We start from the raw sequence: 25,707 nt of genomic DNA on the forward strand, positions 1-25,707 counted from the left end.
CGGGTTAAAAAGGCTGGTTTAAGATGCCACGTGACATCCATCTTATCAAATATTAGCGCCACATATGATTGGATGTCTACTTTGGACAACTTTAATGGAAGAGGGGTGTATTTGAGCCAATTGTATAACGGTAGAGGTATATTTAATTCCAACGTATAATCGAGGTGATATTGGCCCTTTTCCAATAAGATAGGGCAAGATATTTGGCCCTTTTCCGTACTTTAAATAAAATTTATTTTGTTTCATTGCCGAGTTGGGATGTTTACTAATTTCACTGGTGAATTGCCATTGTAATTCGTTGCTTAGTGTCCTCATTTGTGGACCAACGTAGTTTGACTAGAGAATTCAATATTTCCATTTGTGTCCTGTAATTGCTGTTTCTGCTGAGTTAATCGAAATTAAATTTCCTGATTTGCATATCTGAATTATATTGCTCACACGGATGTTAGCACAGGTTCTAATTCTTCTCCTCAACTACAAAGTAAAAAGAGGGCATGGTAGGTTTCAGTAGTCCTGAATCCAAGAGTAATGGCGATGTGACTAACATAAGAAGATAATTGACTTTGGGATGTAGACTTGTCCTGTGCTTGTTCGATGTATGAACAATTTGAACATGAGGGAAGCATCCCACGGGAGGGACTGTTGAATTATCGAAAACGTCCCGGTAAATTCAGCTTGACCGCTATTACCGAGACTAAAACCGCCACCACAAAAGTTGGCCAATATACAACATCTAGGAAAAGAAAGCATTACATGTTAATAACTTTTGCCACCACAAACTACCACACACAACATCAGTAATCTCATTATTTACGGATGGTTACTTATAGGTGATAAGATAATTAATGTATAAATTCATTGGTATTGTCTTGTTATAGAAGTTGAATTCGTATGTCAATTATGTGCTTACGTGGTATGGACTTGAAAAATACATCAGCGACAAACTGACTATTCTTCCTTAGAAAGAGGCTTGTCCAGCATACGCTACAATTAGAGCTGGATATGTTACACAACACATGCTTATTTTTATAGATAGAATAGTGAAATGGCCGACCTCTGCAAATAGCGCCTCAGTTCCTGCAATTGATCATTAATTATTAAAAGTTGGAGCAAAAAACAGTACTTTTTTTTTCTCTCTGCTTTCATTTCCTCTTTAATTAAGAGTAGTAAATTTGAAGGGCTCCTAACAAAGAATGGTTACCTGTTATTGAGAGAACAGTACCGCCAAGAGAAATCCAAGCATTCTTCTTGTTTCTCTTGAAATAGTCTATGATATATATCGGGTTAACGGCTTTCACAACTTTTGCATCGTACTTAACCAAGTTATAGATGCCAATACTACCAATCAGTGAAAACCAAAGATAAATTATTGGTGCAAAAATTATTCCTACTTTGTCTGTTCCTAGTCTTTGCACCATGAAGAGAAGTACTAAAATAGCAATTGCTATCCAAACTACCCCTCTGCATCTCAAAAAAAAGTAAAAATTATTAACAACCAAGTGAGATAATATGCATGTTAATTCACTGATTTTGTATTTTTTTAATAGAACAACTTGCAAATTACCTTCTGTCACGGCTGAACTTGCTTTTTTTTATACCTCCCACAGCCGACAATACTGCACGCATCTTTTTCTAGTTTAGATAATGAAATTAAATTTAATTTGCTGCAGATCAAATATGGTAAAAGAACCATGCCTGAAATCCAGGGAGTGAGAACACTGTCCGCAATGACCATGGAAGTACCGAGCATCGCGGCAAGGAGAAGAAACAACTTCCAAGTTTTGCTGTTTTCTAGCTTATATTGGCTGCAAGTCCACAAGTCTCCGTCTTCTGCTTCTTGACTTAGAATTAAGCCCACATTTGCATGTCGACATATCAAAGAATACAATGCAAATGTACCTCCTGTAAAACAAAAATTATAGTTAGTTTTGATAGGAAAATACTTCAGGGTAGTGAAGTGAGCTATTTAGCAATTTGGTTTGTCTGCTTCGGTACATAGAAATCCAGGGAGTGAGAACACTGTCCGCAATGACCATGGAAGTACCGAGCATCGCGGCAAGGAGAAGAAACAACTTCAAGTTTTGCTGTTTTCTAGCTTATATTGGCTGCAAGTCCACAAGTCTCCGTCTCTGCTTTGACTTAGAATTAAGCCCACATTTGCATGTCGACATATCAAAGAATACAATGCAAATGTACCTCCTGTAAAACAAAAATTATAGTTAGTTTTGATAGGAAAATACTTCAGGGTAGTGAAGTGAGCTATTTAGCAATTTGGTTTGTCTGCTTCGGTACATAGAACTATAAGTTCGATTACCTTGCACTACAAAGTAACACATATGTAGCTATGAAATTTTAACAACATACTTTAGAACCATGATTAACACCCAACAACAACTACAAAAAAAACTTCACATTTAACTATGATGTACCACATAGCTACAGGTAAGTGGGGGATTAGTGATAAAAGATGAGATGGAGGATTAATGACCTTCTCCATTGTAAGTGGCTCGAAGAACGATGAAGATATATTTGACGAGAGCAATTAGGGTGATGGTGTAGAAAATGATGGAGAGGACCCCAATTATGTCGTCCTCGTGTTTGATCCCATTAGAGAATGTGCTTGAGTAAACGTACACGGGTGAGGTTCCCATATCTCCGTACACCACCCCCAGGCTATGGAATGCGGTTCCAAGATCTCCATATACTAGTGTCATGCTTTGAATAGCCATTTGTAAATATATCACCCACCACTTGGCTGCCTGATAAATCAAAGGCACACATATAAATATTGCACCTTAGGATGAAAATAAACATAATTTCTTGATCGGGTACTGGAAAAAGCAAATATCTAGAATGACATTAAACTACAAGGAACTTAACTTTTAGCGACCATTTCTTAACGAAGGGAGATAAATCCCGCCGTTCTAAGTATATTTATAACGACTAAATTCTTTTCCAGTCGTTAAAGATAATTTTTAGTTCAATATTAACGAGGGGACAATATCTAGTCCTTAAAAAACATAATATCCGGTCGTTCCAACAAATAAAATAGGGCGCTAATTTTTCCCACCTTTTTTTCCTCAACCCCACCCTCCCCATCATCCGCATTCCCACCATTTTTCCTCAACCCCACTCCCCTTCATACGCAACACCCACCCCTCAAAAGAAAAAAAAACGGCTTCTTAATTTATAATGCTTAGATATACATTAATTAATTATTTCTCTGTATGCTCAATTTTTTTAGAGGAGATTCACACTAACTTAATTAGCTAGAAAGAAGGGTAACTATCGTAATCAAAAGAGATAATTGAGTAAAAATGCGATGAGAAGGAATTTACTTATTGCCTACACATACGGCTAAGTCTCGGCAAGCGGCTCAATTTACGGAATTTCGCATGTATTCTTTGGATAAACACCAAGGTTTCTCGAACAATCGATCTCGAAGATAGGATTGAAAGGTAAAACAAATTCGTTGAGATATTTGGGGAAAGCAAATCCCGTTCTTTATGCCTTTGGATGACAACCAAAATTTGTGGTTTGGTGTTATGCTCCATTTCCCAGCCCAACCCATATAAAAACCTAATTATTTCTCTCTATTTTGATTACACAAATGGTTTGGTACAACTTAGTGAAAAGAACCAGCTTTCGAGAAAGAAGCTTATCTCAACAATTTTACAATTTCCTTCTCCTTCACATCATGGTAAATATCTGTCAATTTACTAAATATTATAATTATTGATTGTGAAATTGGGTATTCCTTTCCTATTCATATGAGTTTTCTGTTTGATTATATTTTTTCGATTGTATTGATTAATTGGTTTAGTGATACATTTTACTATTAAATTGGACAAACATGGATTCTTTGGTATTTTGTGCTTGAAGATGTTTTCTGATATCAATAATTTGTCTTGAAAGCCTTTTCGATTTATAATGACTGAACCCTATATCTTTGCGCGCTTACCTGTGAATGATATTCTTTTTTATTGGTTGTCATTCTACTAATAATGAAGAATCGAATCTTTGCTTTATTCATCAAATTTTACCTTATTTTAATCAATTAAAAAATAGCACAGAACTTTGAAATTTTTTAGAAATACGCTAAACGCATGCCTGAGTAATGTTTATACATTGTTTTATATTACATTTCGAACGGTGAAAGATTTAACTGTTGAAGACATTTGAAAAAATATTCGCATAACCAACAGTTACAACACATAGTTAAAACATATCCACTAGCAACGTTTCTTTACAGTAGGGCTGGGCATAAACATCAAAAATTGAAAAATCGGACCGAACCGAATTAATTCAGTTTTTCGGTTTCGGTGTTTCGGTTGGGTTTCGATTTTTTTTTATAACAAATCCGGTGTTCGGTTCTGGGTCACCAGTTCTTCGATATTTCGATTTCACCGAAGAGGTACTCAAAACAAATTTTTTTTACAATTTTTTTGGTCTGAGACATGAGAAATTTTGGAGAACATGTTATGGGCTTATGATTCCTTGTTTCTAGTGTGGATATAAACTGGTGCTTTTATTGAACTATATGGTGCCACGTAATAGATGGTTTTAAACCAAGCTAGTTGTCTTCAAGTTACTGAAACGTAATAGCTTGGTTTACTGGTTTTAAACCAAGCTGATATTGGTTCTGCTTTTGGTGTTTCCCCTGAATTATCCATCTTTGAAAGTTTGTTTTGGCTAGTTTAGAATGGTAGTTATAATCAGATATGTTTTGGCTAGTTTAGAATGGTAGTTATAATCAGTAATAGATGGACTGCCTCTTTGATATCTAACAATTGTTGGAAACTTGGAATTATCACTTTTCCATGGTAGCTTAACAAACGAACATCGTTGATTGATACGACAATGAACAATTGAATTCTGATTGAAGTTTCAATCTTGGTTGGTTATATGGAGTAGTAAGTTTGAAAATTTGCTGGTCTTCTGTGAACCATTGCCACTTCTTCTTGTAGTGCTTCATTAACATAGAAGTCAATATTTTGGTGATAATGTTTAATTATCTATTATATGAAGCATCTCAATTTGAAACAATTAATAAGCATTCAATACTCTGCACAACCACCAAATTAAATTGAACTTACTCGATAAAATGATTATTAACTGATAAAAACGCCCACTCCTAATTTCACAAGCAGAAATTAGCTCATTTCAGGCCCATGCTGGAAAAAACCGAATTAGAAAAACCGAAACCGAACTTTAAAAAACCGAACCGAACCGAACTGATTCGGTTCGGTGTCCACTTTCAAAAAACCAAAACTGAAAAATCGAACCAAACTTTAAAAAAATTGAACCGAAAAACTGAACGCCCACCCCTACTTTATACTCGCTAAAATTAAGAACTTAGTTGTCCCTATGGTTGAGTCCTAAAGCATTATCTGGAAATAGAGATTCCCATCCGTCTTAGAGTTCCGCCTTAGATAATGTCATATTTTCGTTGCTATCTTTGTTGCTCAAATCCTATGCCAAGAAGGTTGGCAAAACAGATATAGTAGAAAGAGTAGGTGAAGGCTGAGAAGGAAAAAAAAAATGAAGGCTGAAAATTTTGCTTGAATGATGTTGAAAAAAGATGAAGGCTGAATAACATATTTCTGGAAATGGCAAATTTCTTTTTTTTAATCTATTCAATTGGAAATGACAAATGTCAATTAGCAAAACTCTGCCTCTTCTTAGGGGGTGAAGTATTTATCTATTCTTCTGTTGTGTTATCATCCTCTTCATTTACCCTCTTGTGGATAACTCTTGAATTTGAGCAACCTGGGCTATCTTTCAATTTAAGTCCGTACATCCATTTTCTGAACTTGGTTACAATTTATTGTCTTTTGAATCTTGGATTTTGCTGCCTCGAGCAAGGTTGTTTTGTAGCCTATCATTTAACTTCCAGCTGTTTGAAATTAAAAGAAAAAAAATTGAAGAGAGATCTGGTGGATTCATCATATTCTAGAATTTTAGTTTTTCTTTAAAGTTTTGACGAAAAAAAATAAAGGAATACAAAAATAACAGGAATTAACGTTTTGAAGTCTCGAAAGTAGCAAACCATGAAGGTTTGCAAGGCTGGTTTTCCATCTTCATCCCTCTGAAAGTTCATTTAACGGTTTTCCGAAAGTGTTTGCAAGGTGATCTTGAGCTTGCCACCTTGATTTTAGCAACCTCCTTTCCACTAGGATCTTTAATTCTGTGATATGTAGATCTTTCAACATTTTTGTAAGCTTTCTCAGCACATATCTTGCAAAAATTTCTTATTTTCATGTTACATCAGTGAGATAGTATCATATATAGTCCTAAAGGACCAATATGCTGAAGTTTCTTCATTAGAGCTCTATGATTCCATTCTCAATCATATACTTTAGGCTCCAATGATCATATTTATGCTTGTATGACCAATATGCCCATCCAATGGTTGCTCTTCCACATACATCTAACTGTGCTTTGCCAAAGTTCTAATAATCTTGTCATAGCATCTAATCCATGGTTCTGCTCATGCTTGGTTGACGATATAGTTGTATGCTGAACATTACTAAGATTAGGAGAGGAACAAATTGTTGCTTCATGGTGTAGTAGATAATCCTTGGAATTAACATAGAGAAAATAGGAAGTACTTTTAACTCTTCAAAATTGTCTTATTATTACTATGCTACACATACTTATCAGAATCCTAAAAGATCTATCTTTGCTGCATCTTCTTGATGCCATTTACAAAAGTTCTTACTTCATTAATTTTTTTTATCAGAATCCTAAAAGGAATTGACAGTCTATTATCATCGAAGATTCTGGTTTTGCCTTCAAAATTAAAGAAGAAAAGATCCTTAAATTCGGAATGTGGTTGTGCTTCACTTGACCTCTCCCTATGGTGATACCAAAGAGTATGACCAGGTATTATCCCATGTACTATCAAATGTGACCTAACCACCGCACGTGTTCTAGATGTTGCATTACCACATTTGATGCATTGACAACATATCAATTGTGGTTCTCCCAATCTTGTAAAAGCATAATCTAAAAATTCTCCACCCCATCTATGTAAGCATTAGCAAGTCGATCATTAATAAGTTCCATCCATTGCTTATTTGGTGCCATAATCATGGAGCATGGAAAATAGATATAAAAATAAATTAGAATAACAACCAAGGAATAAGAATTAAACATTTACTCTAGAATTATGGATTCATGAGTATTAGATACATGTAGTTATACTCATTTCCAGAAGCGTGCAGTCACAAAATACATAAATTTAGTTGTAGAGAGAGAATAAAATAGGAGAACGTAATATAAATGCAGAGAGATAATAAAAGAGGGGAACGTAATATAGGGACAAAGACCCGTAGAAACTCGAGTTAGTTCTGTTATTCGTGTTTCTTATTGGTTTATTAGTCCAATGTCATAGCTTAAGTTATCTCTACCTCTTTTTTTGAATTTTCCTTCATAAAACTCTCTTTGAGTGTCCTTTATTTTTTTAAATTGTCTACTGGAAAAAATTGTCATTTTATACCTATAAAAAAGTTCATCATTTTTCAGTACAACGAAATTTATGTATTTTGTGATGTTGCACGTTTTCGGAGACGAGTATAACTATATGTATCTATTTCTCATTAATCCATAACTCTAGAGTAAATGTTTAACTCTCACTCCTTGGTGGTTGCCCTAATCTATTTTTATATCTATTTTACATGATTCAAGATTATGGCACCAAATAAGCAATGGATGGAACTTATTAATGATCGACTTGCTGATGCTTATGTAGATGGGGTGGAAATTTTTTTAGATTATGCTTTTACAAGATTGGGAGAACCACAATTGATACGTTGTCCTTGCATCAAATGTGGTAATGCAACTTCTAGAACACTTGTTGTGGTCAGGTCACATTTGATAGTACATGGGATAATACCAGGTTATACTCTTTGGTATCACCATGGGGAGAGGTTAGGTGAAGCATACAACCGTATTCTGAATTTATGTATGATAATGACATTGAAGAGGGTGATGGTGAGGATGAAATACATGGGATTTTGAGAGATTTGTATTATAATGGAGATAATATGAACAACAGCGGTGATGATTTTGTCGAGGAGGAACCAAATCTTGAAGCAAAATGATTTTATAAGCTACTGGAAGATTTTGAGCTACCTTTCTATGAAAGTGCAAAAGTTTCTAAACTTTCTACTTTGGTTAAATTGCTTCACATTAAAAGTATTGGTCATTGGAGTAATGAGTCATTTACGATGTTATTAAAGTTTTTGAAAGAAGATTTATTGCTTGATGGAACAAACTTGCCGAATTCATATTACGAGGCAAAGAAGGTTATTTGAGATCTTGGTCTTTCTTATAAGAAGATTGATGCGTGTAAGAATGTTTGCATGTTATATTGGAAGGATGATAATTGTATTGAATCTTGCAAAGTTTGTGGGGCATCCAGATGGAAGGAGGATAAACATAGTGAGGAAACCAAATTTAAAAGTGGAAAAAAGATACCATACAAGATTTTACATTATTTTCCTCTAAAGCTCAGACTTCAAAGATTATTTATGTGCTCAAAGACATCTCCTCTTATATCATGGCATCATGATAAAAGAGTTGATGATGGGATTATGAGACCCAGCTGATTCAATGGCATGGAAAAACTTTGATGAACTTCACCCATCTTTTGTGCTGAGCCTCGTAATGTAAGACTTGGGCTTGCTAGTGATGGGTTTCAACCATTTGGAATGTCCGAACTCCATACAAAACATTTGGCCCGTGGTACTTATTCCTTATAATTTACCACCTTGGCTTTGCATGAAGGAAGAGAATTTTATTTTGTCAATGCTTATACACGGTCCTGCGAGTCCGGGGATGCAATTGATGTCTATCTTGACCTTTGATAGAGGAGTTGAATGAATTATGGAAGCCGGGTGGAGACCTTTGATGCGTCAACTAAAAAGAATTTTACGTTACATGCATCTTTGTTATGGACCATCAACGACTTTCTAGCATATGCAAATTTGTCTGGATGGAGTACAAAAGGAAAATTGGCTTGCCCATGTTGCAATAAAGGAACTGTTTCCACAAGGCTAAAAAATTGTAAAAAACGGCCACAAATGCTTTCTTCCTCTTGATCACAAATGGAGGAACGATAAAGCGTCATTTGACGGCACTAAGGAGACGAGACTACCACTAGAAATGTTGTCCAATGATAATATACTTAATCAAGTTGCTGATTTAGATGGGTTACCACTAACAAAGGATCCAAAGAAGAAGAATAAGATATCACATGAAAGCAGGGGTGATAATTGGAATAAGAAGAGTATATTCTTTGATCTTCCATATTGGAAAACTTTGTTTTTGTGACATAATCTAGATGTGATGCACATTGAGAAAAATATTTATGATAATATATTGGGGACAATCTTAAATGTCAAAGGAAAAACCAAAGACACCTTGAATGCTCGGTTGGATTTACAAGCAATGAACATACGAAAAGATTTGCATCCAATAAAAAATGGGGATAAATATGAGTTACCACCGAGATGTTACACATTATCTCCTGAAGAGAAGCACAAGTTTTTCAATTTCTTAAAGAATCTAAAGGTCCCAGATGGATTTTCATCAAATATTTCTCAGTGTGTGAACCTTAAAGATCGCAAAATTACAGGATTAAAAAGTCACGATTTCCATGTTATTCTACAACATTTACTCCCACTTGCCATACGTGGCATGCTCGCAAATACGTATGTCGAACCACTTTATTGAGTTGTCTTTATTTTTCAAAGTGCTTGGGGCGAAATGTTTGAGTGTGGATGTGTTGGAACAAATAGAAGCCCAAATACCATTAACTTTGTGCAAGTTAGAAAGGGTCTTTCCTCCTGCATTTTTCGATGTCATGGTGCACTTGGCAATTCATTTACCTAATGAAGCTAAGATTGCTGGACCAATTCAATATCGATGGACCATCAGAGTGAACTGCATCATCAGATTTCCTTGCAAAATCAGTGTCATTTATGATCTCTTTGTCCTTCTCCTGATCAGTAGCAATAATTTCTACAGCATCCTTTCCAAACATTAATTCCATAGCATCTAGAGATGAGCTAGATGCATCTGTACATTGCTCAATGTCTTCCTTTTGGCCAACTGCAATCTCACCCTCTTCTATGTCCTCTTCCACCTGATCACTCCATAGTTTCCTACGTCCATCAGTGCTACCATCAGTAACAAATGCGGTAGAAGGAACCTCTAGACAGGCTTGGTTAGTAGGAACCAAATCCTCAACTGTTTTAGGCCATGCAGTCTGTACCCACTGCTTTGTTTTTCCTGGAGATTGCCTTCCAGGTGTAAAAAACTTGAGCATTAACATTCAAAGGCTTTCCCATCAGTGGCACTCTGTTATTAAACTGTTTCTCTGCACCATGATCCACATCAGATGCATTAGCAGTCTCACCAATTGGTTGAACAGCCTCAACTAAATGCTTCTCAACATCAGAAGAAACATCCTCAACTAATTGTTTCTCAGGATCACTATGCACTGCACCATTATTATTAATTATTGTTACATCCTCTAAAGTTGCAATATTAGTACTCTTAGGATTAACAGTACACAATTCCTTCCCTATTGAAACAACCATCTCTTTCCCTGTGCTATATTTGGTGATCTGTCAAAACCACTGTGCAAAAGGTGTATGAGTATGCTTTAGTTTGTAAGCAGTAACTTCTATTATGTGTTGGTAAATAATACTTTGTTGTTATTGATTTGAAATATTGATTTTTGATCCTAAAACTTCTAGGTTACTGCTATATTTGGTGATCTGTAAATTGATGCCTTGTTTTCACTTGTTCAAGACACTTCTGTTGATATTTTTCTCTATTTCAGGAAAAATTTGACAGTGATGACATGATTGATCATAGAGGTCATGTTCTGCAACATATGAGAAAACTTTGGAATAATTGGAGAGGATCATTGCACAAGAAAATGAAATCAAAGTCGTTGCATGAGGTTCTAAAAGATGAGCCGGCAGGAGTAGAAAAGAGTGATTGGCAATGGTTGGTCAAGGAGCATTTCTTATCTGATAAATTTAAGGTATGATTTCATAGCTATTAACTAATAGCATTTTATTTCAAGTGGCATGTGATTACTTTTCAGGAACAATTTATGGCAGGGCCAAAAAAAAATTCAAAACATTTTTGATGTCTTCTTTCCACAGGACCCACAAAATAAAGTTGCAGTGATGTTTTTTATACTCTTTTTTTCTCTCTGTTTACTCTCTGCTACCTAGCTTCAAAGCTAACATTAAAAATAGAATCATTAAACTACCTTGTAATAATTTCACTATTCTGTTGTTAATGCAGGAAGCAAGTACAAGAAACTCAGTCAATAGGTCTAAGGTAGTTATGCCTCATCGTACGGGTAGCAAACCTTATAGAGAGATTAATTACGAAATGGTAAGTAAATCGTGTAACCCTATGAGGAAATCTCCTCTTTGTATGAAAGATTTATGTGACATATTTTTTAAATTGTAAAGGGAGGCAAAGATGGTAATCCACCAAACATGGCAACTATTTTCTTTGAGACTCATAAGAAGGACGATGAGCTTGTCGAACCTGAAACCATCGAAAAATATGTATGTCTTTTTATACGTTTCATTTAACATCCTTCCTCTTATTTAGTGTATTGCAATATTTTAAACATTCTTATATTTTATAGGCTGAAATCCAAGATTTTAATTTTACAATTGAACCGTCTCTTACTAATATTGAGGTAGTGGAAAGGTGCTTTGGACCTCAACGCAAAAGTCATGCAGTTGGATTTGGGGGTGGGATAACCGCTAAGGAGTTGAAAGGTGGTGCCACCTCAAAGGCTGCATTGTTGGAAGAGCTTAAAACAACTAAAAAAGAAAAGGAATCACTACAAAAGCGCATGGATATTCTGGAGAGTAAATATGAACAGCTTGAACGTATATTGGTTCGTCAGCCTTCATCACCTCCACTAGGTTAGTAAATTTTCTGTCAACTATTACATAATGCATATTTGTCAATAGATTTAGTGATATGTTTTACAAGTGCTCCTCTTTGATAACGACTTTGCTAATAGAGGAGCCTGTTTTGCTATTATGATTTGATCTAGAGACTAGATTCAAGTGTTTTAATTTTTGAGATAGTTCTACTGTGTACGTCAACAGTTATGCATTCTTCTGGCATTTGAGATTTGTGGATTTATTTGTTAATTTTTGATGATGATGATGATGATGATGATGATGATAATGGTGTCTGGGTAAAAGAGTAGTTCATCGGATAGGTCTATTTGGTTGAACTGTTTGTGAACAATTAGAGTTGCTTCGTGGAATATATGCTGGATAATGTTTGGGTTATTTATTCTTTCCGGATCATATAATGACCAATGGAACGGGTCGAGATCACCTCCAATGATGGAAGCAAAAGTTTCATATGTTACAAGCATGTATATATATATATATATATATATATATATATATATATCGTTTCGTCTAGTTGCGCACCCAAATTTGTGTAAGGTAATTAAAAATAAATGTGTATTGATTGTCCCATAATGCACCAGGTAGTTTACAGTTGTGACTGTTTCAAGATGGAAGAAGCTTATTGTGATAACTTTATTGATCATTTTATCTCCACGTTTCCATCTCTCTATTTTGAGAAATCAAAATGGTATAGATTATAAGCCTTTAAGAATGTGTTAGCTGCTATATGGCTGAACATTTTTTGTATACTTCAAATACAATCTCTGTCATTTTGTTGCTCCTTTTGAAATTGCTTTCTTTCAAGTATCAAAATGACAGTCTTCATTACTATTGTAAAACAAATTTTAGGTGTCAAACCAAAACCTTAGGAAGATGAGTGGTGTATCCCAAACCGTTACTCTTTCAATTCCTTTGTATGCATTACTAATGTGAAATAGTTTTAGGGGTCAAGCCAAAACCTTAGGGTGATTGATAGTGTTGAAATTTCATTAAGATTAAGAATGAAATGGCTACAAGTGAGAAGGATCTATTGGTTGGGATGATATATTTACTTTCGACATGTATAGAGGTATATTCTGATAAATCTATATTTTTCTACTGTTCTGTAGCTATGTGTTGTTTGCTATTCATACTATGTTAACATGTTGATAGCTAATGCATGATTTATTTGCTCCAATTGTTTGGCTAACTGGTGATTAAATTCTTCCTTTATTTTTTAAACTAGGAAAATAGCTAGCAGGCATTCTGTTACTAATTAAATTAACATGGATTGTTGTTTTAACAGATCAAGAACTTGAAGATTGAAGAAATGTCCTCGAGCAAAGTGCAGAGCAAGTTGAAGCGCATTATGTTTATTTTTTATTAGTGTTGGTGCAGAGACGTCATTTGTACATATGCTACAATTTCCTTTTCTCAATTTTTAGGATTTGATGGATTTATTTTGTTGGACGTATATAAGTTTTTCAGTAATTAATGTGGTGTTTAGGTTTTTGCACCTAACAATGAAATTTTATATGAATATCAATTATTTGGTATATTTTTGGTTGCATGTGAAAGCATATAAAATAATACTACTTTGGAAGTGCAGGGAAAATGATGAATTATTTAATTATTGTTATTAAAATTTGCAAAAGGAACTTCGGTCGTTAAAAGTATTTTGATCAACGAAAGGAATTTCAGTCGCTAAAAGTACTTAATAATGCCTTGAGTTTGTTGTTTTATTTCAAGGTTTAACGACCAGAGATCATCAACGAAGGAAATTTGGTCGGTGTAAGTACTGTATTTGGATTACTTGTTGTCGTTAAAAGATATTTAACGACCGGGTTTTGCAATCCGGTCGTTAAGTTTTAACGAGACTTTTAATGACTGGTGACGACCGACTTTTACCCCGTCGTTATTGACTTATAGCGACCGGATTTGATCTTTTAACGACCAAATTTCCCCTCGCTAAAGATCATTTCTCTTGTAGTGATATTATCATGCTTATGAAACTACTATCTAAAGGATGAAAACTTTAATAGAACTATTCTCTGGGCACACGCGCAACCATTAATAAGTAATTGTTTTATAAAGCCGTGTGAATAATATTTAATTATATGTTTGAGTATATAAAATGAATATTATATACAATATCTTATGTTTAAAGCAAGTCAAACTTACAAAATATAATTTAGAGGAAATCACATAAATGTTGATTCAAATGAATTTGGTTAATGTAAACCTATGGTAATCAAACTTAGTTGTTGTCTTACAATTGAGAAAGTCATAGTTAGTAGTAATTTATATCTCTATGAACCCATCTTCCTCAAAATTCTTCTCATTATGGCTAAATAAAGTGATAACGTTGCATTTATTATAGTCTTTATTGCTCCCAAGCCACGGACCAAAGAAGTTGAAGGATCAAACACTCTTGAGCATTAAAAAAAAAAAAAAAAAAAAAAAAAAAAAAAAAAGATCAAACACTTGCCTCAGCAGATATATAAAATCAAATGTCATTCAGATTAAAAAAATATAAAATTTAGTACCTGTAATTTTTATAAGAGAAAGATCATACTGGCTTCAGAATCAAAAGAAAAGAGTGTCATTATTAATATTAGAGCAGAATAGCCACTTAAGTAAAATAGATAAACAATAATAAAAGCTGTTCGAAACACTTGTCAGATTAAAAGCATGCTAAATTAATAAACAACATTATAACAAAGAAAATTATTTTAACTCACCTAACATTTTTATAGTACTGGGTGGGATTATGTAATTGTCCCTGGAAACTTCGCATATATGCTTTAATGTCTCTTTTATCTTCATATGAATTCATGGATATATTTTCCTCAACTATTTTTGTAGTTCGAGTAGAACAAAACAAATCATCAACAGAGATAAAATGAAAAAACACCTCTCTTTCCTTTGTGTCCATTTGTATTGCCAAAATGTTCAGTAATTTAGTTGGGACATCCGCAAACGCTATGTATAAATTAAAGGACTTGAAGAGGTGTGTAAAATATTATTATATAATGAAAAAGGTTTGATGACATAAGCAAACCTTGTTTGATGTGCGGACATGCATGCTACTGGACTCCATTTCTACAATAGTAGCCTCCGGTAAAGTTTGCTGATCGAGGAACTTCCTCCATGATCAATTGTTGTTGTTGTGGGACTTCCTGGATGCTGATGATATCCATAGTGCGAGACAGTGACCTGATACATATAAGATATATTAGGAAATGCATGACAAACTGATGTAGTAGTTAAAATACTAGGAATTTTAGAAAGAGAAAATGACCTGCATACCTTAATCAAGAATAATTTGATACATACATGCTCACACACAGGGGATTCTTTTTGCTTTTCACTTTGAGAGTAAATCTTTAACTTTGAATGCCAAACTTATATTGGAACCAAGTGATCGATTTCCTTTCTGGATAGCAAATTCTCGACAACTTAATAATATGTTTGTACGTGAACTGCTAATCACCTAACTTCTCTGACGTTTTCTTTGATAACCATGTGGCTCTAGTTTGTCTCTTTTTTTTTTTTTTTTCTGACTTTACCATATGTCTTCACCCCCTAATGTTTTCAAAATGTAGGAAGAACTATTATCTTTTGCAGCCGAAGTTGGATGATAAAGGATCAACAACCTCAATGTAATTCTTTAAAAAAAAAAAAACAAGCATATTGTGAAGAGCACTTAACTCACACTTCTGTTCCACATAGAAGTCTAGAAAATGCAAAAGAAAAAAAAAATGTTCAGTTTTATGTGTAGTCCCCGTTTCCTTTCACCAGTTTTATGTGCAGCTCATAATTGATTTTTTTAATGAATAGGTTAGGATTGTTTTTTTATTGTAATCAGCTTTATGCAAGGTTTTCATGCACTGGATCTATTTTACAAAGTGTACCATCTCTTAGGTAATTAATTATTGGCATAGGAATTTTTTGCCAAACAAACTCAATTTATTATAGTGAGTTAATAATATGGTATAGTAAGAATATTAATATGCATTATTTAATCATCTTAAGTGATAAAAGTGTATATACAAACACATGTCATGTATTTATTCCTCTCACCAGCACATACCAAATGACTCTATCCACCGAGACTTAAAGATATGGAAAAATCACCTCTTTTTGCCTTTATTTTTTATTAGTTCCATTTCAATTTCTTTAAGTTACGACTTTACTATTCTATTTTTAATACGTATATGATTACTGGTTTTGGTAATTTCAAACATAATGAATGGAGTATATTATCTCAAACATAATGAATGGAGTCATTTGCTTGGTCAAGAATTCAAACGCAATATTGTTTAGTAAATACTATTTTCTAAATGCTTGTTATGTATTAGAGCATTCAGAATTCTGCAGCGCATTTTAATCTCACCATATTTTTACTCTTCAGTTAAATTTTATTTTTTCTGATGTATTAACTTGATTTGCTATCAGATAGAGTAATATATTTAATGCAATATTGTAACTTCTAAAACTATGTTCTTGTTTCATGAATATCAAAATATTTTTGCAAATTTTTATATCAAATTGAAACAGGAAAAAGATAATTTTTTAAATTGAAACAGGAAAAAGATAATTTTTTTGGTGTATATATTTATCTAGAAGGAAAGGGGAAATATATAGCCAAGAGATATTTTTCTTCAACTTCTACTTATACTACATTCATGCAATTTTGAATTTAAGAAAATGTAAAAACTGATGTGGTTCCATTATTTGACCAAAAAAGAACACGCAGGCAGCATTCCATACAAATGAATAAAATCCACATCCTTAGTGGAGTCTTGACTCACAAACGTGAACTGTATTCCCCTTTTTTTTTTTTTTTTGTATGGGGATTTGTGGGCCTATAGTTTCTGTCTTTTATTACCCCACATTATTCAAACATTTTAATCTACAATAAATTTAGGGAACTGGCATTGACAAGAGCTGTAGTAGTAACTCGAGTTGTGTTTCATTAATATATTCAAATTGTGTTTTTTATATACAAAATTAGGATGTTATTACAGGGGTTTGTTCATTTTTAACCTTTTCTAAATGACCACACTGTTTACGAAAATTTTTATGTACGCCCTTGGTAAGTGTTGTGTGCATATATTTCTCGAAGCAATTCAATAACAACCTAAAATTTTCTGCATTTCCTTGACGCAGATTGGAACAAGATAAGAATTTTAATTACTTTTGGGTTCGATGTGTCAAGTGTGCATGTGTAAGTACGTTTCAATAATGTTCGTGGTGCAAAAGCTAGTATAATAGATGAGTTTCCTCACCAAAATGAGGAAGAAAAGTACAATAATAATAGTTTGGTGGTAGTAGTAGGGGTCCGGAGCCAAAAGGGTATAAAAATACACGGTATAAACTAAAATAGGGCGGCCAAAAATTTATATACCAAAAGGGGTATAACGTGGATCGGCCCACGTTATTTTTTTTTAATGCAGATTCCTTGAAACGGAAAAAAAAAAATTTTTTTTTTACTAAAACGGAGGGATCACGTTTTACAAATATATTTTGTAAAGCATGGATCCCTCACGTTTTACGTTTCATTAATTTTTTTCCGCACGGTTTTACAAATAGTTTGTAAGACGTTGTCTCTATTTAAATCATATTCGGGGTTTGTGTTTTTAATAAAAAAAAAATATTGATTTTTTTAATTTTTTAAAGCATATAGTTAATTTCAATAATTAAATTTGTTTAAAAAAACTTAGTGTTTGACTGTAAGGTTATTTTAGTCAACTTTATATGTCGAGAAAATTAGTCGGCTTTATTTTCAAAAATTAAAATCGCGGAGAAGTGAAATTGACATTCACGGCTACATTTGGGATTTTTACATTGAAATCTATTGCATATCATCATCTTATAAGTAACTAAGGGCTGAAAATTTCGCCAATTTGGGAAAATTGAAATTGAATGGGATAAAAGGTGTTTTTTTTAAAATCGGCTCGGCCAAACCGCCTTGCGGTAGTTTGTCCGCATAGATCTCGAAAAAATACGCAAGTTCAAAAAAAAAAAACGCATAAAACGGATGTCCGAGCGCAAAGTTATGACCATCTAAAGTTCACTTTACAACTAGTTTTTCACCTTATATTTTTAGACTTAGATTTATATTCAAAATAAAGTTATGTCTTGATTAAAAAATAACACGTTTAAATCAAAAATCTTAAAAAATAAAACATGTCTTGTGCCGTTTAATAGTTATCATGTAATTTAACATTTATTAATAAGTTAATGTGTGACGTTTTATTTAACTTATATTTTATTTTTTATTTACATTCGCATATATAACACATATTTAATTATTGCATGTGTTAAAATATTTATTTGAGTTATTCACTAAAATTAACTATATGCTTTAAAAATTAAAAAAATGAATAAATTTTTTTTATTAAAAACATAGCCGAATATGATTTAAATAGAGGCAACGTCTTACAAACTATTTGTAAAACCGTGTGGAAAAAATTAATGAAACGTAAAACGTGGAGGGATCCACGTTTTATAAATTTTTTTTTTTTTTTCCGTTCAAAATCGGCCCATTAAAAAAAAAAAAAAGTTGGGGTATAACGTGGTGATCACGTTATACCCCTTTTCGATATAAATTTTTGGCCTTTGGGCTTAGTTTTTACCGTGTATTTTTATACCATTTTGGCTCCGGACTCGTAGTAGTAGGTCCGTTTCTTTTAATTGATTCTTTCTTTTGAGAGGAGGAGAAAAAAGTAGCGAAATACTTTGGGTGTTTGGTATGGAGTTTTCAAGAAAAATAGTCTTTAGTTGGTTTTGAAAAATATAATATTTTTTTTTTTTTAAAAAAATCTTAAAAAAAAAGAAAAAAAAGAAGAGAAATGGCTTCTTTAGAAAAAAGAAAAAAAAATAAGGAAAACGAAATTCATAAATTGCATTCAACATTGATTGTTCATTCCTCATCTTCCAACATATTCTATCCTAAGCTCATCCCTATGGTCACCACACCCTTAACCCACCTCTCACTCGTAATATTTGCCTAAATTATATATAAATGCTTTCATAGTAACAAAGTTTTAATATCGCTAAAATGGTTGTTTAAGAATTTCTATAAAGATGACCGGTAGGCATCACCATTTTATCTGCTTTTTGCGTTAATTATAGTCGTCGTTGCCCACCTCTATCAACTACCACAACCCATAACCACCTTGTTGACAGTCACAACCACTTTCACAGTATGTCGTCATCACCATAAGCCACCATCCCCAACCATCAATCACATAATTATCGACAATTAGCACCACTATATATCGCTAATTATTGTTATCATTCACCACCACCGTCATTATTATCATCCATGCATAATTATCAAACACCACAACCCCGGCTTACATTGACGACCATCAACAATTCATGTTAATCACTACCATTGTACCACCATCACCACCTAGATATTCTGTCGACAACTACCACTATCGGCCAAGACATCATCCAACGACATTCACAACAACCATCCATAGCCATCACCACACCAATCGTCATATAAGTTTCTAAAATATTTTAGGTTAATTTAGTATTTAGATCTTAATATAATATTTTAATATTTAAATGTGTATTCATATTTGGAAATCTTAATGCGCATCTTAAGATGTGTATTTAAATTTACACATTTTTATAATAATAAAAAAATGCGGCATTAGTAGTAAGTACTTAGCAGCACATCATGAAATCATTGGGTTGTTCCCAATTTATTCAGCCTTTGACATCGTCTTGATGATCACATGTTGCTCTGTCATAATATTTACTGCTGTTGTTTTGTGTCTTTTTTTTTTCTTCTAACTTTGGCATGTGTCTTCACCCTAACTTTTCAATAACATGGGATCACAGGTTCTTTTTGCAGCCAAAGTTTGGATAACAGAAGAATAACAACCTAAAAGTAAAAAAAAATAAAAAATGATCAACCTGAAACCTTAAGGAAAAAGCGCTTTGTCATCTGGAAAGAGAAAGCAAACAAAATAAGAAGTCTCATTATTTAGTACAATGCACATCGAAAGCTAAACCTCAAACATTTAAGGAAAAAGAGCTTTGTCATCTGGAAAGAGAAAGCAAGCAAAAATAGAAGTCTCATTATTTAGCACATGCACATAGAAAGCAATAAGCAAATAGCGATCTATTTACATATTTCACAGTGTTGTGCATACATGAAGACCATGAAATGTAAATTAAAACAATGCTGAGTACCTGAGTTCCATGTGCAACTCAGTTTGTTTTTTTTCAGAAAGTTACCTTATTAAGTAATTTTATCCTTCATATCATGCACTAATTATTTCTATAGTTTTTTCAAAATAAGTTTATAAGTTTATATAAATGTATGACTGTATCAAATAATTAGAATAATTATTAAATTTTGTAAAAACAAAGTGAAAACACATATGTATATAAGATATGCTTTATATATTAAACGGAAAAGGCTCAAATATGCCATCCAACTATCGAAGTAATTTCGTTTATGCCCTTTCGTCAATAGTTTGGCTCATTTATCATGGAACTATATAAATGACTCCTTTATACGATTGAACTATGGAAAATGGCTCATTTATGCCATCGCCCATTATGAAAATGACTCATCCATGCCATTTTTCATTAACGCCGGTTTTATAATACCAGATATGACACGTAGCCTCCAATTAGAGGTCTACGTCATTTAATTAAACAGATCTAATTTTAAATACCAAATTAATTAAAAATTAGACCCCATACACCTTACCACCAACAATCATAATCTGGTTAGAGCCCATGTATATATATGATATTGTAAAATAACTTTAATGAAATATGGCATGAATGAGTCATTTTTGGTAGTAGGCGATGGCATAAATGAGTTAAACTATTGATGAGTGGCATAAATGGCGTTCCATATGGTTCGATGGCGCTAAATGAGTCATTTCCTATAGTTCGATGGCATAAATGAGCCAAACTATTGACGAGTAGCATAAATGAGTCATTTCTGATAGTTGGATGACATATTTGAGCCTTTTCCGTATATTAAATTTTATAATAATAAAGTATTGGATCAATAAATTTTCGTGTGAGGGAAACAACTACAAGTCAAGTAATTCCACCTAAACTATCAAATCCCAAATTTATTGTGTTACTAGTGTACTAGTCCGCGCTTCGCGCGGTCATAAAACTATATCAATTATTCAAATAGTTTCAATAAAAAGTTTCAACATAAAGAGATAAAAAGATCTCATGTTATGTATAAAACCATAATTGATCCTATAAAAAAGAGAGAGGAGAAAGAAACAAAAAAAAAAAAAAAAAAAAGAACTTGACGAATAGTTGCTTAGAACTTTCTAAACTTACACGTAAGTTGTTTATATGTATCCTTCACCTCTTAAAATTTGAATTATTTCTCTCTTTTTACCTCTCAGAGAATCTCTGTGTAAAAGAATTCAACACAACTAATTGTGGTGAGTTTATACTAATAGTTTTGTTAGTACGACGCCTCTTATCTAACCAATAATTCCTTTAGATAAATTTTAGGCTCTTTAAAATAAGATTAAAAAAGTAGGGGAATAAAATAAAGATGAGAAAAAGATAAATCCCTTTCCTAATACCAGGACACACACATACACTTTCTATTACTGTGTCGCTCTTTTCTTTATTTATTTATTAAAAAACACCATTTACAAAGTAAATTCTAATAGATTTTGCGAAAACACTCAATCTCAAAGCAATATAATCAACAGTCATTTCCAATTGTGAAGCGCCATAAGACAAACTATATACTCCTAAGTTATTATGCCACACGATACAATATAAAATAAAAAAATTAGCTGGCAATACTAAGAAGATAACTTCTCCGAGCACAAGAAATATTTTTCATGTGTATCAAAATAAAATCCTTGCGGTCTATTACTCTTCAGACTTGAATGCCTCTTTTCTTGATCGACCCAAACTTCTTGGACTCATCTTCAAGCAAAGCAACACTGTATTTATAGGTAGAATTTTTTGATATATGTAGACAGTTATGCATCAGCTTTTTCCTTGGTGATTCACATTGTCTCAACAAAATCTAAGCTCAATATATATAGCTATCAGTTGCTATTGTTGTATAGGGTTGACTCACTCAACTCAACAATCTTTGGCAGAGTCTTCTTATAAGCATAGCACCTTATTCTTCGTTAAGTACGGAAGATAAAAAGGCATGAGTTATAGACGTGCAGTTTTGAAAATTGAAACAACAAAAACTATGTGAAAATATTTAGAGAAACAGTTTAGAAGTTTTTAAATATATTGAATGAGAAGGATGAGAGGAATTAATAACGGTAAATTACATTTACCGAATTGTTTGATGTTATTGAGTGCTCTTAATTTGAAATGAGAATAATGATCAGACTCACCATATTCAACTAAAATATATATATTCTTAAAAGTAAAATAGATCAGTCTAAATTTTGTGCATTTGATTTATTTAAAATAAAAGTCATAATTAAAAATAAATATATTGTCATCTAATTTTCTGTAAGTATATAAGTATCTACTTTTATTTTTTATTTTTATCAAAGAGGTAATTTTTTTTTAATCATTTAGAAAGAATAAAATTTAATAATATAAACAATGAGTAAGTTAAAATATTAAACCGAATCCTTAATTCCATAAGTAAAGGATTTGAATTGCATGAATTTGCATCACACTTTCTTCTTGCCGTTATACTCCTTCCCCTTTTTCCTTTCATTTTCCTTTTTCATCGTTTTTTTCCTGTTTTTATGTCTTTCCTCCTCCCCCTTTTCTCCAATAATGTGCTTTTTTGCAATAACTCGTACTCACTAATTAAATAAATGCTGTTAAACACTCCATTAGTAATGTTCTATCTACCATATTCATTTAAACATGTATGGAGGGACCTAGAGATCAATACTACTAATTAAAATACAACTTAGTTACATTTTTTATAACATATGACTTACAAAAATGAAAGCTATATATCACCCGATTCTAATATATATATTTTGAGCAGTGCCCTCTATTCATTTTTTTGTTTTCTTTTTTCCCTCCGTTCCTTCTTTGTCACAACACCATACGCAATAGACATAAGAGGATAGTTGTATATAAATCTCTCTTTCTAATGATCCATTTGCTACTGTATATAATGATAAGATTTTACTTATTGAAAAATGGTTATTAATTGTTCCTTTGGCGACATGGCCGATTGGTGGTGGCAATCCAGATCTTTAGTAATGGTTTCTTTTGATGGGTCATATCGAAAAGCTGACGATTTGATTGAATTGAGGTAAGATGCATATGAGACCAACTTGAAGCCAAAACAATATTTGGCTCTTTCAGTTTTACATTGTTTGCCAACATCACCATTGTGGCGATCATCAGGATCTATATAGATATTTGGGGCAAGTTCATATTTTTTGTAGAAAATTTTTGAATTAAATGATATTCACTTACGAAAGAATATATATGTTGATGGCTTTTCATTTTCTTATGCAATAAAATTGTGAAACATTTGCATTATAAATGAATATCACATTTATTACGGATTGAATTCAATCTAAAGAATACCATATTGAATGGACACAATAATCATCCACGTCCATTACTATACATTGAATTGCAAGAGAATTAATTTTGAGAACCACCATGAGTAAGTTGACTAATGACTTTTTGGCTTTCTAATAGAATTCAAATGGGCTGTTCTTAATTTTTCATTCACTAGAGAATTTCAGGAATTTTAAGGTTTGTCTTAAAGATAATGCTACGAGGGTTTTAACTCAGCATTTATGTTGAGGCTTTTGTTAAGCCATTTAGGCTGCTACGTGGGCTTTGGCAGTATATATTATTATGTATAAAAATGGAGAAAAAAAGGCAAAAAAAAGAGAAAAAAGATAAATAGGAATGGAGGCGTAAGTGTCGCGTCGCGTATATGCTAGCTTTTTTATATTATATATAGATTATTATGAAACTGAAGTGGATTGTATCATCTTGAGTAGCCGGTCACGAGGTATTTCCTCAACGCTGAGTTGCAAACTATAAAAAATATTAAATCTTTTCCTCTCATATAATTTAAATTTCTCTTCTCGGACATCTAATCAAGAAAAGGGAAACTTTAATAGCAAACAGGTATTTTCCTTCAATTTCTATTATGCTCCACGGACAGTCTATTTAGACTTAACTAAGGAGATTAGCTCCCAAGCAATGGGGCAGAGTGCAACCATGCAATTTTTTATTTTAAAATACAGAAGAACGCAAAACTAAAAATGATATGGAGTATTTTCTCCATCTCAATTTATATGACACATTTTTTTTAGTTTATCACAAAAAATATCACTTTTCTATAATAAGAAATTGCTTAACTTTTTAATTCTTTAATTTTTAGTCACACAAATATCTAAGATTTATTTTAGATCTCTAATTTCAAAAAAAAAAAAATCTTAAACTTTGTAACTAATCAAACAAATCTGGTAAAATTGAAAAGGGGGATATCATTTTGTCCAAAATAGAAACCACCCCCCGCCCCCAAACACACACACACAAGTAGTTTAACCTCGCCTATTGTACGTCTTCCATTTGAATTGACGGCAAATCTTTAATAATTGTTGCAAATGAGGAAGAAAGAATAATAGTTAGGCCTGTTTGTCCGTTTCTCTTATGGATTTTCAAACACGCCCTTTATTCGAGATGATTAGGACTCTCTGTACGACACAGAGGCAAGGTTGCATCTACTTATAGTATCACATCTTGGTCAAGTCAATTAAATAAAAGAACATCAATAAAAGTGGAATGAAGTACTACAGGGAAAGATTTGGAATTGCAATTAAGAAACTAAAAATGAAATGAAAAGTTCCAAGTAAGCCTATTGGCTATATATGAACTTCATGATGTTGCACCTGAGAGTTAAAAAGGAATGATCAATCGTAATCCATCCGTGGCTTACTATAAATAGCTTCTAAAGTAATACTACTTACTTAGTTGTAACTTGTAAAGCATACCTATTCCTTTTAAACATTCTAAGTTTGACTATCATTCCAAGTGACCAGGCTCAATGTATCAAGTTAATAATTACTGTAAATTTTAATTAAGGGCTATATATATATATTTTAGGAGTTAATATTTTCTTGAGAGATGTCCTAAATTAAGGGCAATATATATTTTAAGTCGATATTTTAACTTAAAGGCGTATTAAACTAGTGACACTTACTTGAACCGGAGGGAAAACAAATTTGCATTAATTAGCCGTAATTACTCGCTCCGTTCACTTTTGACTTTGCACGCCCCTTGAGAATTAATAAATGAAGTATGTATGAGTAATTAATATCAATGGTAAAACAATTAAAAAAAAAGTTTATCTTTCTTTGATATGCTAAAGTGGACAAATAAAAATAAAAATACTACATTTTTAATATTGTGGAATGATCAAAGTGAAATGCGACATAGCGATAAGAATCGTATGTGTCAAACATGTCATGTATTTATCACTGTTATGTAAAATTCCTGTAAATTTTCACTTATATCAATCAACACAATGCCAAATAATTATATTTACCAAAACTCTCATTACACACCAAACCTTTACCCCTTCAAAAGTTGATCAAAACAAACTTCTAGTGCAGATAGAGCTGTACTAGAGAACAATAGTAACAAATAACAGGTAACACTAACTCTTGTGAAATCTCAAGTACTCTAAGCCCTCCATAAATATTTCTAAGGAAAGACAAAACTGAATTGCTCCAAAAGTCAGACAGAATCAACAGTAAATAATGCTCAA

General features: G+C 32.7%; 1 protein-coding gene and 1 pseudogene across 1 annotated transcript; one reads left to right on the forward strand and one right to left on the reverse strand.

Annotated features, from left to right (window-relative positions):
- Window positions 1-470: 470 nt before the first annotated feature.
- LOC132041787 (potassium transporter 5-like) lies at window positions 471-2,762 on the reverse strand (annotated as a pseudogene).
- Window positions 2,763-10,767: 8,005 nt separating this feature from the next.
- LOC132041785 (uncharacterized) lies at window positions 10,768-13,467 on the forward strand. The gene is made up of 4 exons (XM_059432479.1): window positions 10,768-11,059; window positions 11,329-11,451; window positions 11,720-11,969; window positions 13,258-13,467. The coding sequence occupies exons 1-4, from the start codon at window positions 10,874-10,876 to the stop codon at window positions 13,275-13,277; spliced, it is 579 nt and encodes a 192-aa protein (XP_059288462.1). The 5' UTR covers window positions 10,768-10,873; the 3' UTR covers window positions 13,278-13,467.
- Window positions 13,468-25,707: the final 12,240 nt, after the last annotated feature.

The sequence above is a fragment of the Lycium ferocissimum genome, unplaced genomic scaffold, assembly GCF_029784015.1.
Source record: "Lycium ferocissimum isolate CSIRO_LF1 unplaced genomic scaffold, AGI_CSIRO_Lferr_CH_V1 ctg11671, whole genome shotgun sequence".
Classification (NCBI taxonomy): domain Eukaryota; kingdom Viridiplantae; phylum Streptophyta; class Magnoliopsida; order Solanales; family Solanaceae; genus Lycium; species Lycium ferocissimum.